The 17,151-nt window shown below is 43.6% G+C and overlaps 2 protein-coding genes across 3 annotated transcripts; both read left to right on the top strand.

Annotated features, from left to right (window-relative positions):
* Window positions 1-66: 66 nt before the first annotated feature.
* LOC114844383 (probable G-protein coupled receptor 148) lies at window positions 67-1,653 on the top strand. The gene has a single exon (XM_029131732.3). It carries the CDS (start codon window positions 176-178, stop codon window positions 1,133-1,135), a length of 960 nt encoding a protein of 319 aa, XP_028987565.1. The 5' UTR covers window positions 67-175; the 3' UTR covers window positions 1,136-1,653.
* Window positions 1,654-2,916: 1,263 nt separating this feature from the next.
* klhl24a (kelch-like family member 24a) lies at window positions 2,917-16,080 on the top strand. Of its 2 annotated transcripts, none has more exons than XM_055503604.1 (8): window positions 2,917-3,346; window positions 4,505-4,593; window positions 4,680-5,524; window positions 6,932-7,116; window positions 9,747-9,865; window positions 12,303-12,491; window positions 12,972-13,160; window positions 13,243-16,080. In XM_055503604.1, the coding sequence occupies exons 2-8, from the start codon at window positions 4,519-4,521 to the stop codon at window positions 13,456-13,458; spliced, it is 1,818 nt and encodes a 605-aa protein (XP_055359579.1). In that variant the 5' UTR covers window positions 2,917-3,346; window positions 4,505-4,518; the 3' UTR covers window positions 13,459-16,080. The 2 variants fall into 2 exon arrangements, with proteins under 2 accessions (XP_055359579.1, XP_028987563.1); XM_029131730.3 differs by having other exon boundaries at window positions 2,918-3,346; window positions 4,482-4,593.
* Window positions 16,081-17,151: the final 1,071 nt, after the last annotated feature.

Below are 17,151 nucleotides of genomic sequence, written 5' to 3'. Positions count from 1 at the left end.
TAAGCTTGTTTCTTCGTGGGGTTACTCTGTATCTTTTGTGTGTGGCCATCTTTTGACTAATAATAGATTCACAGATCAGTTCATAGTGTTTATATCCCCAGGAAGGTGCTGGAGGAAGTAGCCAACACATCATAAAACACACAACGGAACATTTGTGTTTGCTCTGTAGCACACGATGGCGTCAGCGGTTGAGATCAGAAACCTGACGCAGGAGTGGATGGCGAGCGTGCGGAGGTGGCACTTGGACTACTTCCTCATCCCTCCCACAGTCATCACTCTGGCCACGCTGGTGGTCAACTGCGTCCTCCTGACGTGCATCTTCCTGTCGCGGGCCCTGCGCCGGGAGACGCGCTACCTGCTGGTGGCCAACACGCTGGCGGCGGACACGCTCTACCTGGTCCTGAACCTGAGCACGGCGGTGTGCAACGCCGTGCGAGCCGCCGTGCCCTGGCTGGCCTGCGAGCTGCTCACGGCTCTCACGGTCACCGCCGCCTCCTGTGCCATTTTCACCGTCACCCTCATGGTGGTGGACACGTACGCCGCGGTGCGCTGGCCTCTTCGCTACCATGACGTCCTCCCCCCCGCCCGCACCCACTGCATCCTGCTGGGGGCGTGGGCGCTCGCGGCCGCGTACCCTTTCACCCTGGTGATCACGATGGAGGCGCAGAGGGACAACCCCCATGAGAAGGTGCCCCTCTGTCTGGTCCTCATCTCCCTCGGCTTCATTCAGATCCAGAACACGATGGCGATCCACATCTATTTCCTCGTGGCGGCGTTCACCTGCACCCTGCTCATATTCTACTGCTACGTTCGGCTCTACATGGTAACAAAGACCCAGGGCATCTGGCAGAGCCGCTACTCCAGGGCCCGGGTCACGCTGCGGGCCCATGCCGTGCTGCTCCTGCTCTACTTTGCGCCCGGCTTCGTCTTCAGCCTGGAGCTCTCCATGTTCCACAGGGCAGACATCGACCAGGACGTGCTCGTGTGGCTCAGCACCGCGAATATGTGTCTTTTCATGATGCTGCCCAGGGCGTGCGCTCCTTACCTGTATGGGCTGAGATACAGAGAGATCTCTGACTCCGTGATCCAGCTGCTGCATGTGAAGAGGAGGCTCGGCCAGATCACAGTGTCATAAATAACTCATCACAAATGTTTACTTATACTCTCCTCTGATTATTGATGAATTATAGGAGATTTAATTAAAGGCATCAGCACAGCACTAAAGACACGTGATAAAAACACAACTACAGCGTGTTTATTAACTGACTCCTACTCTCAAAGCAAAATACTCCGGAATTTATTGACCTTTTTTACAAGGAGCTGAATGTGTGAATGACTTCATAACACATTTATTATTCACTATATGTGCTGTGATAGAAGATAAACCCAGAAATTCTCACTCACAGGCTTCTCCATCTCCATACATATGATTCAGTGCAACAGTAAGATGTAAATCACATGCCTGCGGTTGCTTGTGTGTCACTTGAGTCACTAATATGTCTGTCATAGACTGACGTGATGAACATAATGTGTCTCAACATCACGAACCCATTGCTCACATTGTATTTTCTAAGTTATGTTTCAGTGCTGAGGCATCTTCAATGAAATCACCATTTGAAATAAACTAAAAAAGACAAATACGCGTTTCATCGTCCCTATTTATTTAACAAAACTCCACACACGTGAATGCACACGCACAAACTGGAGCATCACAATCATAAAATAAAATCTGTGTTTTACACCCATAGTAACACAACACTTATCTCCATGTGCCTTCAAAGCCTTGTTTGACTAATGCAGGATGTCCAGGAGATTATTATGGAACGCATGACTGGCTCCATAGCCACAACGCCGGATACACAGAGCAGCTGCTGTCCTCGTTTGTAACAGGTACAGCGGCTCGACAGCAGAGGGACACATTTGTCCTTGTACCGAGCTGTTTCCAGCTGTGTTTGCTTGGTGCCGTACACTCTGAGGGGGTCAGATAAATAGAGCAGAGGTTAGTCCAAACAGCTTGAGTGGGGTGCATGGGTTCTGTGTAGTAAGTGTTTGTGCAATGTTTCCTGGTTTGCCAGTCAAAAAAATGAAAACACACTACGACCTGTTTCCACTTTAAATATTGGTTTAAACAAGCAACTTGCTGTGAAGGGGAACAAAGTGAGTCTAATAATCTTAACATGCAGTGTTTGTTGTTATCATTTTCACGTGTATCTTGAATGCACAGCATGTCTTCTAGAGAAATGTTTGTTCTTGGCAGTCATGCTTACGTTGCAAATCGTCCCGTCTGATTCCATCTGTCCTAATCTGGAGCTGCTTATGTTTGGCCTCGAGCGGTGGATGTTAGAGTTCCTGCTGCATATCTACCGTGCTTGCAGCGTGCAGAGCTGCTTACTGGCATGGAAGCCTTGATGTTGAGTGATGAGACGAGGTGCACATATTTTGTGGACAGGCTCTAATAATCATTGCCCTAATTGGCACGTGTCAAGCTCCCCAATGCCTGTAACACAGGATTAAAATCGAAACAAAAAGAAAGGTATGACTACTTGGCTAGTATTGTTGAGGCGAGTGTGTCCTTCCATGGAAGCTATCTATATAATGCTCACATTCCAGCTGCTCCTTCCGTCTTACCTGGAAAGAAGCGTGACGTCGTGCATGTCATGCTTCCTTCACGTGTCCACATTACGCGTTATCTGTTCGTTCATCGCACGCAAAATGTCTTTATGCTACCCAGGCTAATTTACCGCGCTACAGCTTGTATAAATGTCTATATGTGCAGGCTACTTTATTTTCTTACACATTTAAACTACGTGTTTTATGAGTTTTATCAAGTACCGTTGAAGTACTGCTGCTGTTGTGCGCGTATTGCTCAACTTCGTCACTACTTGTTATGAACTTTTCCACCGCTAAAGTTCGGTTTGTTTGCAAACAAAGAACAGCCACGTGGAGAATCGGAGAAGCCTGGGAGCTGTCGTTCCGCCCCGAGCGAGAACCACGGAGCAGCGTCGCGCATTGAACATCATTTCCCATGATTCCCCGAGAGTCTCAGCTGAGTGGGCGCAGTGACCTGATTTTTTTTCTTTTTTTCTCTATGGCCTGACAAGTATAAATGGCTTCTGTGTTTACAGTTAGCTGGATAGAGCTCTTTGTTTTTGCCATCACCTGAACGACAAAATGTCCTCGCCGTGTGACAGTTAGGGTTCTGTCTCATATCCGAGTGGTAAAAGATATCGTAAAAGACACAGATAAACCGCTTTTAGGACGTTTATTTGTCTCCTTTGTTTTTGTTTTATTTTTATTCTTCACTTGAACTTGAAGAGGAAGCGTCATCTGGAAACTTCTGCCTAAGGTACGAACTTTTATTTGTTTGAAATGTTGTTTTTAACGTTTATTAGCGCCGCTTTAGTTTTTTTATTCTTTTTTTGTGGTTGAGTTTGTTACATTATACCGCAGAAAATAAAAACATCTGGTTAACGGTCGGCACGAGGCACGTCCTTTGTCTAATTAAGCCACTTTTTTATGATGTTGGTGTAATTAATGTTACCAAACTTCACTTAGTTGCTTTTAAAAAGCCTAAATCATATAATCTCCGACTTTCTATTGAATACTTTTGTTAGTTTTTAAATGCAACTAGCAAAATATGTTTTTCATAAATCTGATGTAATGATTAATTACCTAAGCTGTTTTTTTTACCTTCATAACTGCAGGTGATGAGTTGAGAGACGATTAAATCTACTCATTTTTATGCTGCGTCGTTTGTTTTGTATTACATAATGTCCTATTGTTCCCTTTTACTGGGTATTTGTCTCAAGATAAATCTTTCCAGCTTCAGACACCTGGTTAATTAAATCAAAGAATAACAAGTGTAAACGTCGAGTCAAAGTTAAAAATAGCCTGAGGCAAATGAAGTCACAGGAACAAAGAGCAGACTTGCTGCAAACGTGATCGGAAGCAAGACATAAGAAAAAAATATTGTATTTTATCTTAAATAAATATTAGTTACTGGGGGTTCTGACTGTCTACTTGTTATTCTAACAATCATTATGTGTTGTCTTATCACATCCCTGCCCCCCACTCTTTTTCAAAACAACCTTGACTGACATGTAGGATGGCTTTCCCAACCGTTGCTCAACTCCACTTCCGCCTGGGTTTCTTTGTCATTTTCCTTTGGGCTGCAGGGCACAACTGCTGTACAGCAGTGGTGAGCTCAGTGCGGCTCAGATTTCATTCCTTGGGATGATTTTTTTTTCTTAAACTGTGATGAAAGACATTTGAACATTACCCTCCGGCTTTAGAAAATAGTTTGTTTTCCTTTTGTGTACATGTTTGGTGGGAGGTTTGTTTAGCTGAAATGCATGTTCTCAATTTGTACTGATGTGATGTCATTTCTATTTCTGAACTGATGACCTTCCCTGCAGATTTCCTGCATCTGATTGGATGCCATGTCTAGGTCATAATAATAGTTAATGTAATTTCTTTTTTAGAACCCACTGCTCCTTAACTTTAGAGTCCGTGGCAGCCATGGTGTTGACTCTGAGAAGAAGGACAAACAGAGAGGACCCCGTGATCACAGATTCACCAGCTATGAAACGCAAGGTCCTCACCAAACAGATATCTCCTGCACTCTCTGTTTTGGAGGAAACTTGTTAATGGTTTTTATAACGAATGTTTCTGTTTCTAAGGTGTTGGAGGCTGACCAGAAAAACGTGAACAGTCAGGATGTCCTGGACTTCTTCTCCGGCTCCTCCCACTCAGAGGGCATCCTGCAGGTGTTCGATGAGTTTCGCGAAAGCCGCCTGTTCACGGACGTGGTCATCAGCGTCCAGGGCCGCGAGTTCCCCTGCCATCGCGCCGTGCTCTCCGCCTGCTCCTCGTACTTCAGAGCCATGTTCTGCAACGACCACCGCGAAAGCCGCGAAATGCTGGTTGAGATCAATGGCATCGTGGTGGAGGCAATGGACTGCTTCCTGTCCTATGTTTACACCGGCCACGCCAGGATCACCACCGACAATGTCCAGTTCCTCTTTGAGACCTCAAACCTCTTCCAGATCTACACACTGCGCGATGCGTGTGCCAAGTTTCTGGAGGACCAGCTGGACCCGTGCAACTGCTTGGGCATCCAGTCGTTTGCCGACGCACATAGCCTGAATCACTTGGCCAGTCGCTGTCGCACGTTCGCCCTCAACAACTTCGCCGATGTGGCTGAGCACGAGGAGTTCCTCCACCTGGGCGCCGAGGAGCTCAAAGAGTACACCGACAGCGACGAGCTGTGCGTCCAAAAGGAGGAGGTGGTTTATGAGGCAGTGATGCGATGGGTGTACCACGACAAGGAACACCGGAGGGACCACCTGAGGAGCCTGCTGCGCAATGTGCGCCTTCCCCATGTGAACCCCAACTATTTAGTCCAGATCGTGGAGAACGATCAGATCATCCAGAATTCTCCAGAATGCTACCAGCTTCTCCACGAGGCCAGGCGCTACCACGTGCTGGGAAACGAGATGATGTCACCGCGAACTCGCCCACGCAGGTAACTGCAATGTTGACTTACTAGTTAGCAGGAGGTAAACAATCTAACCTCTATGTTCTTCACAAAGGGGAAAAGGGCCCGAGTCAGTCTATCCTGACATTCCTGTTTGTGGAAGTAGTAGAACCTGTTCTCCGATTATGTGCGGGAGACGCTGATGATGGATGACTTGTGCCTCTTTTGTTTTGCATTGATTGCTTTCTGGTAATTAAGAAAGCATCTTTGTGTTTTGGGGGCTCTAGCGATGACTGAGTCACTGGGCTTTGTTTTCTAAACCTGTTTTGAAATGGATGAAGCAGACGGGGCAAGTTCATACACAGACGAGTTGACCGGGAAGAAAATAATAATGTGATGCAAGAAACGCCAATGATGAGATGTTGAGTCTTGTTGTCATACCAGCTGTGTAGCTCACCTTGATCATGTGTTTGGGGGCTGAGCGTCTCCACCTGCTCGCTTTATGCTTATTACCAGATGGGCTTCTTTCATGGGTGGACTTTGTTTGAAGAGAGGACAGTTGGTCAGTTGTGAAGTGTTGCCTGAAAACGATCCCCGTGAATGAGCGACAAAGCGGAGCATATGGCGGCCCGCGGTGCGAAGACAACAGCGCAGCTGCCTTTGCGTGTTAGAGCGGCTGTAAAAGTTTAAAAGTGGGACCGGTGCCAGTTGTCAGTTACTGAGATGTATTTCAGGTGCATTGTGTCGGTATCCAGGCAGAACTGCTTGGTCCCAGTGCTCGGGTTCGTTTACCCCCGGGGCCAAATCGTCTGCCGCTCCGAACACACGCCTGCATCGCTGCCGCTTTTCCCCTGGGAAGCCCCTAGAATGTAATTTATCGCATTCTCGTGAATCTAAACGGCCCCTGGGTGGACTGTCTCCTGCAGGCATGCATGAAACAACTGCAGTCTCCGGTCTGCGTCTGACCTACAATGTGTCGGTAAACACAAAAGTTGGTTCGTCAGCAAAATCCCAGCGAGACACTTGAGACTACATTAAATTCAGCACTTACATGTCAACTGAGGGGATAAAAATCATCTAAATTTAACTCCACACAGGGAAACTAGTATAATCATTATTCATGAATTTGTTTTAACTCTGGCCCCAAGTGTTTCTGTTGTTGCCTGTATTGATAAAGTCATTGCAAACAGATCTTCCCCTTGATAATGAACCAAGCTATTCCTGTAGAAACCACCAGTCCGTTCCTGTCCTGGCACCGGTTTCTACGGCCTGTAATTAGAATCCCTCCAGGTGGCGGCATGTGTGTGTTTACATGTCCTCGTGCCATTTGTAGAAGTCTATGGATGCGCAGCGTTTTAATAGGCCACCGTGTCTGAGCCTTCTAATTTGGACATGTTACTGCAGCGTCTGTGCCTCACGCTCTCCCCCCCCCCCCCCCCCCCCCGTTCTCCCCAGGTCGACTGGCTTCTCTGAAGTGATCGTCGTGGTGGGCGGCTGTGAGAGGGTGGGAGGCTTCAACCTGCCTTACACAGAATGCTACGATCCCGTCACAGGCGAGTGGAAGTCGCTGGCCAAGCTCCCAGAGTTCACCAAGTCAGAGTATGCAGTCTGTGCCCTGCGCAATGACATTCTGGTGACAGGTAAGACCCCGCTACAGTGGAGTAGTAGTAACGCAGGCAAACTGTGGCAGAATAACACTCATTTATGATATTGTGCCGTTCGTGTTGAGACCCATGGTCAGTGGAGCAGCAGGAAGGGCCACGGTGGCTCCATGCCCTGTTTTATTTTTACAGCCTCAGCCAGTTTCAGTTGAAGGAAAATATGAGAGCATCTGGATGCACTCTCCAAGCTCGGTCCTGAGAGGCCTTTCCTGGCTGCCTAGGCCCTTTCCTCTTCCTATTGGCCAATCCTCACATTTACTGTACCAGCGTTTGACAGTGTTTCAGCAGCTTTCTAGGATCCTCTTTGTAAAACGATGTAATATCTTGGTTGAATTTGAACTAAAACTGAGATTTGCGAAGTCACATGGCCGCTGACCGTGTAGCTGCTACTTGTGAACTTGGTGAGCTAAGTGTGGCATAAACATTACGTCACAGATTGTAACGAATGAGGTCGGAGTGAAGTTCGAAGCCAAACAGTCACAGATCTGAACAAGATGTAGTTGTTTTGGTTGACGACGTGGCTTCTTTCCTTCTTTTTTTTTTTTTTTTTCTTTTCGTGTGAGAATAATTCTAAGAAAATAAACTGGCAGCGGGTCAAATGGGCCCGCTAGATGTTGATGTTGAAACATGCCTCACACGGAACGGAACGAAAACACCGCTAGACAAAGCAGCAGGTGAGAGAAATGGAGAAGATGAAGAGAATGCAGAAGTGTACACGCGTCGGAGGGAAAGAAGCTCTTCCCTTTAGCAACGACTGTGAAGTGAAGTGTTTATGCTTTGTGGCTGTCCTCACGTGCGCTATCATTCTCCCCCTGAGGCACTGCCTGGAAAAGTCAACACACCCTCCCCCAAGTCTCCCCGTCTCCCGCGCGCACACACACACACACACACACACACACACACGCCGTGACCTTCATTACCCCGGTTTCCTTTTTTAACCCAACGTTTAATCCAGCTACGTCTTTTGTTTTTTTCATCATTTACACTCGTGCCAACGTTCTGTCTTTCTCCTCACACGCTAGCGCAGCTGCAGTCAGCTGTGCTCTTAGGTCTAACGCAGTTCAACTCTGTAAACAGAACCTCTCTCTCTCTCTCTCTCTCTCTCTCTCACACACACACACAGCATTTAGTGTTATCCAGATCCAGACTGATTGTGGTGATTTTCCACCTGCTGTGAAACATGCTCGCATTTAAGAAATACGTCAAATTACAGCCTGTGTGACTTCAGCATGACTTCTTTACTCCACTGCAGGACATTAAAGGAAATTGGATAATTTGTAATCATCCAACAAGTGGTGGAACACCGGGGTTTGTGAATTGCCTGTCACGGCTCTAGCTGCCTCGTCAAGCGACACAAATTCCTTAACTTAGTGAACTAGATTATTAACACAAGCCGTAAAAACTGTACAGTATGTGACTCTATACAATACTGTATGTAGCTGTAGAAGCTGTCACATACATCATATCGGGAGTCAGTTTGTCTGCCTCGGAGTAGTCGTTAGTAACAGTGTCCCGACCCGTTTCAGGCACCTTTTTGAAGTGGCGCATCCTCAGTCATCACGCCTCCTTAGAGCAGAGCTTTCAAAGCTAAAGGGCAGCAGACTGTCTGGCTTCTTTACCGTCCAGGAGAATCGAGCAAACAAACACCATGACTAACATCCTTTACTTGTTTCCTTGTGTCTGTGTTCTGCGGTATAATTTGAAGAGTAAACATCAATTAAGTAATTCTGTCCCTCAGCGAAACCCTGAGCATGAGTTATACCTGAATGATTTAGTTTAATGACATTTGAGTATGTCTGTCTAGTCTGACGTCTCTCTTTTGTTTTGTCTTTTTTATGCCTTAGCCTCAAGCAACCACCCGCATTTGTTCAGTACAAAGAACAGTCAACAGAAAACACTCTGTAGCTACAACAAAAAGAAAAACACTGAGAAAGTCTCCATTTCAGGAGGCTATTTACAATTAGTTCTCACTTGATTGATCAGCTCATAATCAATTTAAGTGCTGATTAAGAAAAACGCACATGTGTCACTGTATGTGAGTCTTGTGCACAAGCACTTATGATGAACAGCTTTATGTTGGATCGGAGCCAGTCGATAACAGCTACCGCTCATAGCAGCCAAATATTCTCCTGGCAGTTTTTTCAGTTAGCCTGTATGTTAATTAAAAGTTCAGCCAGTTGTTCGCGCACCTGTCGTACGTCTGCATGTCTACATGTCTACCTGTTTTGCTCTGTGCTGAATCATCAGATGTGTGCGATGTCTGTTGCTGTGTCGCGGTGACTCGGGGGCTCATTGAGCAAGACGCGGTTTCAGACGGTTACTGTGTGCAACATTGTATCTGTGAAACAACAAGGAAGCAGTCAGTCACATTGCGGTAGAAATCATGCTGCACGTTGAGCTGTTTGTGCCTAAAGCTCATATTCGCTAAAAGCACCGGATTCTTGAGGCCCAGCTCAGGTCAAAGTCCAAAAAGGCAGGAGATAAAGGTTTTGAGATAAAAACATGCAAAGATGATTGATCACTTAAAACACTTTGGGCTCATTTTTACAAAAGTCTTGGATTTATCATTTTTTAATGATAATTAATTTGCTATTTTGTCTTTGTGTTAGGTGGCCGCATCAACAGCAGAGACGTGTGGTTGTACACCTCACAGCTCAACCTGTGGGTCAGAGTGGCTTCGCTCAACAAAGGCCGCTGGAGGCACAAGATGGGGGTCCTGCTGGGCAAGGTAAGGGGGGGGGGGGTCTGTAAGAGCCGTACACATAGAGTTTATTGTGTTAGGTATATGTCTAATTTCCCTATTAAACCATTGTACTACCAGGCTATAAGGAATGTATTGTGTTGCATACCGAAGGCCTGAGTTCAGTCAAACTCACGGTTGTGGCTGTCATTCAGCAGCTCGTCTCAGTCAGTCAGCAGTGCCAGAAAAGAAGCCACACGGAGGAATTCCAGCGTCTGACTGTAGCCCACTCTTCTCATTTCTGGCCTTTTGTTGGTTTAAGAAGGAGCCTGTGTTATGGGTCTGTTTGTGATCCCAGACTTTGTAAATGTCTGCTGGCAGCTCTAGTTTTACTTATGGACATGTTGAAGCAGATTTAACATAGGCGCTTATTCATATGCAAACCAGGCGCCTATGTACCTATGTGTTGTGTAAATACTGTATACATATATCTACCGCTGGTTATGAAAAATGAGTTAAGTTTGCAGTCGTCACACATGAACTGGTTATTAAGTCTTCATGAGGCCTTCTGTGCCTGAACTCTGACTATTTTCAGATTCTAGACTAGAGCCAGGCGAACATTTTTGTTTGAGGTCACCGGAGTTTAATTCACATGTCCCAGCATCTTACATTCTAACACACTTAGATGGATACTGACTATACTGCAGCTGCAGACAACCCTAAAGACACGCTGGCTGTGCAAATGAACGAATAACTTAAGGCTTTTTAATATTAAGCAGCTCAGGGTAGTGAATTCTATCCACACAAAACTACTGCGTTATTACACTATAAACTATTTGTAAATGCAATTTATGTTGGGAAATAGTTCTGTATGATTTGCATAGTATTTGTTATTGACTATATTAGGTCATAAAATCCTACATTAATTTGCTTGTTCTCTGCAACTTAGTCATGCAAGTCCTCAGTTCCTATAAGTGTCAGTGATGCATATTACAGTAGCTGCCTACCGTAGCCATCACACATACAGTACATGCCTTTTTCTTTTGTTATGCAAATAACTTTAATTTTCTACTTTGTTACATTGATTTTCCACCGAACACTATTTGCGGCATAGCTTACATTTCCTCATATCTTGAGAAGTGGTTTGTCTGGAACTGCCTTTCCACAGAATTGGTTTTTGTTCAGTTTCATTCCTTGACGCCATCAGTGCTCTTATCTGAAACTGTAAAATATGTGTCTTTATGGGGAGAATAACACCGGTAGCATCAGTTCCCCCTCCTCCTGAGTTCAGACCCAGTTATTTCCTCATTCACTCTGTAAATTCCTCTTGTGCAGCATCCATTTCTTCCAGCCAGCCAGGAGCCCGGTAACCAAACCAGTAAAATTATGCACATGCAAACACCTCAACACTGACTTCCACTATTTTATATTCCTACTATTTGCATTTTCAGTTGATTTGATTGATTTGTTGTAGTATAGTTATGCAAACTTGCATTCATTCAATCGCACCTGTGATGAAAAACGTCTGAAGCTGGTTCCCAACAGTGATAAAGGACAGAAGATGTCCTGTTAAACTGGTCTTGTTTCCATAGAATAGCTAAAATAGGTCATCAGTTGCCTTCTTCTCTGTGTTATGGCTGTCCTCGCCTATCATAATGTTTCCCTTATTCTCTCTCTCTCTCTTTCTCTCTCGCTCTCTCTCCCTGTCTTTGCATTGATAATGTTATAATCATGTATTTTGAGTCTGTGCTGCTAGAAAGATAATATGATATTCTTTTCTGATAACCTCTTCGTTTTTCATTTGACCCCATTTCCAGTTGTGTTATTCTTGTGAGGAGTGTGTTAAGCAGTGAAAACAACCCACATAAAATGTTACCAACCTCAGGTTCATACTCTATCACCTGTTTATCCCCAAATTCCTATTCACCTGTGTCACCTTTAAATGGGAGCAGGCGCTTCTACTCATACGGCCACGCTCCTCTTCCAACTTGTTAATGCTCTAGATGAAGTAGAATGACAGGATCTGCCTGCAGCCTGTTGATAAGCAGAGTAATGCTGCTCATGTTACAGGAATACATCACCTGATTTTTACACTTTCCACATTCTTCATGCCACAGGTTTGCAGTTTTTTTTACAACTTCCTATTCTTTGCACTCTAGGAGGGTACAGTAAATGTACTGTATGACCCCAGGCCATGTGTTAAAGTGCATATCTTCTGTCAACACAGTTCCCCAGCTTGTAATGATTTAGATCACAGTGAAGCCTCTGCTTTTCATCTTTAGCTCTTACGCTCTCATGCGAATGTAAAAATGAATGCCTCCTAATTAATTAATAATATAATTAATAATAATCTGAATAGCTTGTGGATACCCTAATGGAAATTCCAAAGACAGGCAGATCAAAACTGGTGTTGGTGAATTGTGTGGTTGTGAATATGTCCTCATGTGGCAGTCATCGAGCTGGTCCGTTTTGTGTGTGATTTCAGGTCTATGCCGTCGGGGGCTACGATGGCCAGAGCCGCCTGAGCAGTGTGGAGTGTTACGACTACTTCTCTAACCGCTGGAAAGAGGTGGCTCCGATGAAAGAGGCCGTTAGCTCTCCCGCTGTGGCCAGCTGTTGTGGCAAGCTCTTTGTCATAGGAGGAGGCCCCGACGACAACACTTGTTCAGACAAGGTGAGCAATAGATGTTCTCTAGCCAGACCCGGATAATAAATGCTCATAAATCATGGCTGATTGAACAGAAAAGGGGACATATGGCAGAAAAAATAAATTTACTGTAAAGGGCAACACATCACATCAAGATTTTAGAATAATAGTTTAAATAAAACATCAGACTCTTTTTAAATATTTTACTGTTACTGGTAAACAGGGTAGACAAGGACTGAGATGGCATTCAGAAGAACCCAGCTTCACTAAAATCATTTTTATCTTTTAAAGATTATCTGATATGTTTGTTTATGCGGGTATGGCTGTTTATACATAGACAACAATCTCTTCTCTTCTCTACATGTGTGGCTGCCATCATGACTCTACATGGCCTAAAGGGACAATAGCTACACTAAATACTAAATTAAAGTTTTACATTAAATACTAAAATTATATTTTGTTTAATTATAATATTAATAATTACACATTTGTAACTGCATACTACAGGTTCAGTGCTATGATCCAGAAAGCGACACCTGGTCGCTACGAGCCAACATCCCCATCGCCAAGCGCTGTATCACAGCAGTGTCACTCAACAACCTGATCTATGTGTGTGGCGGTCTCACCAAGGTTGTCTACTGCTATGACCCCATTGAGGACTACTGGATGCCCGTGGTTCAGACGTTTAGCAAACAGGTAATAAAACGGCGGTGAGGATGCTGGTTCTGCTTCACCTGAAGCGGCGACCTCTAATGCTTGTGTCTGTCTTCGCCTGAAGGAGAGCTGCGGCATGTCGGTGTGCAACGGTAAGATCTTTATCCTTGGCGGCAGAGGGGAGAATGGCGAAGCTTCAGACCACATCACGTGCTACGACCCAGCGACGGGCATCATCACAGGAGTGGCGTCCATGCCGCGGCCCATCTCCTACCATGGCTGCGTGACGATCACGCGCTACAATGAGAAAGCCTGCTCGAAGGCTGTGAAAAACACGTAGACCGACACGCACACATTCATGTGAGAGCACTGAAACTTTAAGACTCCCCCAAGGCTGAGCACAAACACCTTTTAATTACTTGGTTCACAGCACTGCTGAGCTTATTTTACCAGCATCATGTGTAACAGTAGTTGCTGGGAATCTGGGAGAATAGTTTTACCCCTTGTGAAATGATGATCGAAAACACTAGACTTTGTCTGTTATTTGAGATTTGGAGTCATCAGTGTGGCCGAGTTTTCTCACAGTGATGCCTGAACAGTGTTGGGAAGCAATGAAACATATGTAAAGGAACATTAATTAAGAGTAGTGTCATCAGTTGTTAATATATTTAACTAAATCAATTTATGCTACCAGGCCAAATCTAGTGAATTCTATTATTATTATTATTATTATTATTATTATTATTATTATTAGTAGTAGTAGTAGTAGTAGTAGTAGTAGTAGTAGTAGTAGTAGTAGTAGTAGTAGTAGTAGTAGTAGTAGTAGTAGTAGTAGTAGTAGTAGTAGTAGTAGTATATTTAAGCATGAGTTCAGTTTGCAGGAAGGTTTTCTGTTTTTGAGAACAGAAATCTCTATCTCTTGAAAATCTTTAGAAATTGTTTCAAAAAAGGCTAAAACGTATCAGAGCAGATGTAACTTCCCAACACTGTGCTTTTTTTGCTGAGATCTGGTTACTGATGAGCTGAAGTGGCCACAGATAGTGCTGATGAACAAAAACAACTCCATGAGCCCAAAACGGAACATTATCCAGCACTGATAAGCGGTGCTGTACTGTCCTCTGCTTTGTAGTTCCTTTCCTTTATGTGATAAACAGGGTTGTGGTAAGCAGCCATCGAGGCTGGATCCCAACATCAGTGGTGATAATTAACACATAGAGGAACTTAAGAGCAGAGGCTGTACAGCAATACTGGAACATGGCCTCAGTTCCTATCTCTTTATCAACTCATTAAACTTCCCACTAGTGTTTCTGTAATCTGGCTCCAGATGTGTAATCACATTAAATTTGCGACGCCTTTTAATTGTGCTTCACTATAAATATTATGTCATTAAAGACATTTTCTTTTTTCACTTTAAGTTATACATTTTATATTTGGATTTTTATTGTATTATACAGTTTTGGTGTGTTTTCTATATACAATGTATACCGGGCTTATGGATGGTTTTGTGGATTGAAGGAGCTCAAGCTTTGTAGATCAACTTCAAAGACCCGCTCTGAGTAAATGATGTGCATGTTTGGTATTTATGTGTGGATGTATGGACGTGACCTTTATGACTGGATGGGTTGGAGCCAAGGAGAGTTGATAAGGAGTTTCAGTGGTAGCATTGCAAAGACACTAGCGCCTGTTAATAGAAGTCTTCACACTGATGCTGGCACCTCTCACCTGTACACTCGCATGTAACGATGTAACTCTGGGTAACCACAGATACCTCCAGGTGTGGATGTGTGTTCACTAGTCATCTAGGGTGACACGTGTAGCAGTGCTGTACCTCACACAGGAGCGGTGAGATCTGAATGGCATGATTTAGGATGAGGTGGCTCGTGGTCAGTAAAAGTCACCTTTCACTATACTTGGTGTTGAAAGACTAAACATCTTGCTGTGAATACAACTTTAATATGGTTAATTGATTTCTTTTAACCTGTATTTAAATGTATCTCCTCCTTGGTGTGTTATTCTTTTTTTTTCTTTAACTAAGAGCCCCAGCTGTGCACTTTGACAGGATCCTATTAAATGTAGAATAATAAGACAGTATGACAAGTACGTATACAAGTATCCTTTTTTTTACTGTGTCAGTAAATGTTGTTTGCTTTCACTTGACGAATGTAAGAGACAGTTAATGGGCCTTCTAGCTCCTCCTGATGGCCGCTGCCCGTTATCACCAGGTGTTCTACCTACAGATACAAGCGTTGCTAGGACAGCGTGATGAGAGCTAACGGCTGTGTCCTATTTTACTTTTAGGGTGTCCGTGGTATATGATAATATAGCTACACAGGTTAGGCTTTAATGTGTCAGCCTCAATGACAGCAACAGCTTGTTTTCCCTCAAAACATCCTCCAGGCGTTAAGGAGAAGTCTATTGCTTCACTTTCAAGCTGAAAAGAAAGCGTTTGCTGGGCTCGTGTATAAGACCCATCAGGAGACCTACAAGAAAAGTGTGATGGCAGAAAGTACATATAGTTAGAAAATAGAAAACTAGAGAGAAATGTGTGTCTGATTTTATTTTGAGTCTTTACTTACAATAGGACACACTGTCCTGATTTTTGTTAATCGCCAGGTAGCCTTCACAAATTGTCTGCTATTAATCAGATTATTCTTTTGTATATTCTTTTATCTTTTCTGGTATTGTCAGTTTTGAATCCCATATGCAAATTGTGCACCTTAAAGTCTGAAGAGCTGAGTGATGGATTTAGTACAAATGCAGATGACAAAGGGGATTTGACTCAGTCCTAAAGGTGACCTAATGCATAAATTGAGCTTGCATGTGAGATAATGGCTTTAAATTGTTGCTAAGAGCTGCCCTTTGTGCCTTATTCAAACAAATGACCGGATTGTTTTGATATGAACTTTTATTAAATGTATGATGTGATTTTTTAACATCAATAAAGTTTTTCTTTCTCTACCAATTCTTGTGTTGTATCTCATTTTGTATATGTAAGGTATTTGTATAGACTTAAGCTATGTTTAAATTGACAAACTGGCCTAAAAGGCCATTTTTTATTGTGTTTGCAATAAATGTATCTTTTAATTGTGCACGAAATTCAAATGTACAATGTCGCAATATCATAGAAATCTGAATAAATCTGTACTTAAACCTCTGTTGTGGTTAATATAATGGATAATGTTTACCAAACCAGTACTAGATAATTAAATTAAAAACATAGCACGTTGGTCCTCACGCCATAAATTGTGACAGATACAAATGATTTAGAGTTTTAAACTCCCTGCTGTCGCTTCCTTCAACCTCAGCACAGATGTCAAAGCGAGAAAAGAATTACTGTTTGAGGATCTGCTTTGGTTTTTGCAAATGGCTCCATGCAGTCGACTCTTTTATGGGATGAATTAATCATGTCGACAATATAATAAGCATTTGATTTGAATGGGAAAACTACGTAAAACCAACCGCACTACTTCAAGTTGAACTTGAGCAACTTACTGTAAAAAACATTCATGAGGCCGGTTTGTTGTGTCTTGTTGCAATTTATGTTCGTCAAAACCACAAACATTCTTCATACAGAATCCTACAGCCACAGTGTCTCGACATAAACAATAAACAATGCAGGAAGAATTTGGAGTAAATCATTTTTAGAGTATTTATACACCCCTGCAGACAAAGACACTGTATATCTCAGCTCATGTCAGTACATACATATGTTAGACATTTGCCAATGGAAGTATCTCATCACCACACTGATATGCACTATCCTGATAACATAAGCAGAAAAAATTCTGAGTAATAATGGCACAACTGACTGACTTTGGTAACTTTCCCCACTTTATGTAGTAATAAAGACAAGCGACATGGTTGAGACCTACTGTATGAAAACACTAAAACGTTTTTGTGAATAAGCCTTTATCAATAATATAAAATCAAACAGCTCACCGAAGATCCGACTGTATTTTTTTTAGGCCGACAAGAGGAGCTTTTCTAGTGTGAGAGGGTGACATGTGAGCTGTAAAAGACAGGTAAAATAAGA

This window comes from Betta splendens, chromosome 17 (genome assembly GCF_900634795.4).
Source record: "Betta splendens chromosome 17, fBetSpl5.4, whole genome shotgun sequence".
In the NCBI taxonomy this organism is placed as follows: Eukaryota; Metazoa; Chordata; class Actinopteri; order Anabantiformes; family Osphronemidae; genus Betta; species Betta splendens.
This window is presented reverse-complemented; position numbering and strand designations above follow the sequence as displayed.

Excerpts from the sequence above, each read along its gene's own strand:
- LOC114844383 (XM_029131732.3), top strand. The coding sequence starts at position 176 with ATGGCGTCAGCGGTTGAGATCAGAAACCTGACGCAGGAGTGGATGGCG.
- klhl24a (XM_055503604.1), top strand. The coding sequence starts at position 4,519 with ATGGTGTTGACTCTGAGAAGAAGGACAAACAGAGAGGACCCCGTGATC. Across the intron at positions 9,866-12,302 it reads TGGGGGTCCTGCTGGGCAAG|GTCTATGCCGTCGGGGGCTA; the intron begins GTAAGGGGGGGG and ends GTGTGATTTCAG. Across the intron at positions 12,492-12,971 it reads ACAACACTTGTTCAGACAAG|GTTCAGTGCTATGATCCAGA; the intron begins GTGAGCAATAGA and ends TGCATACTACAG.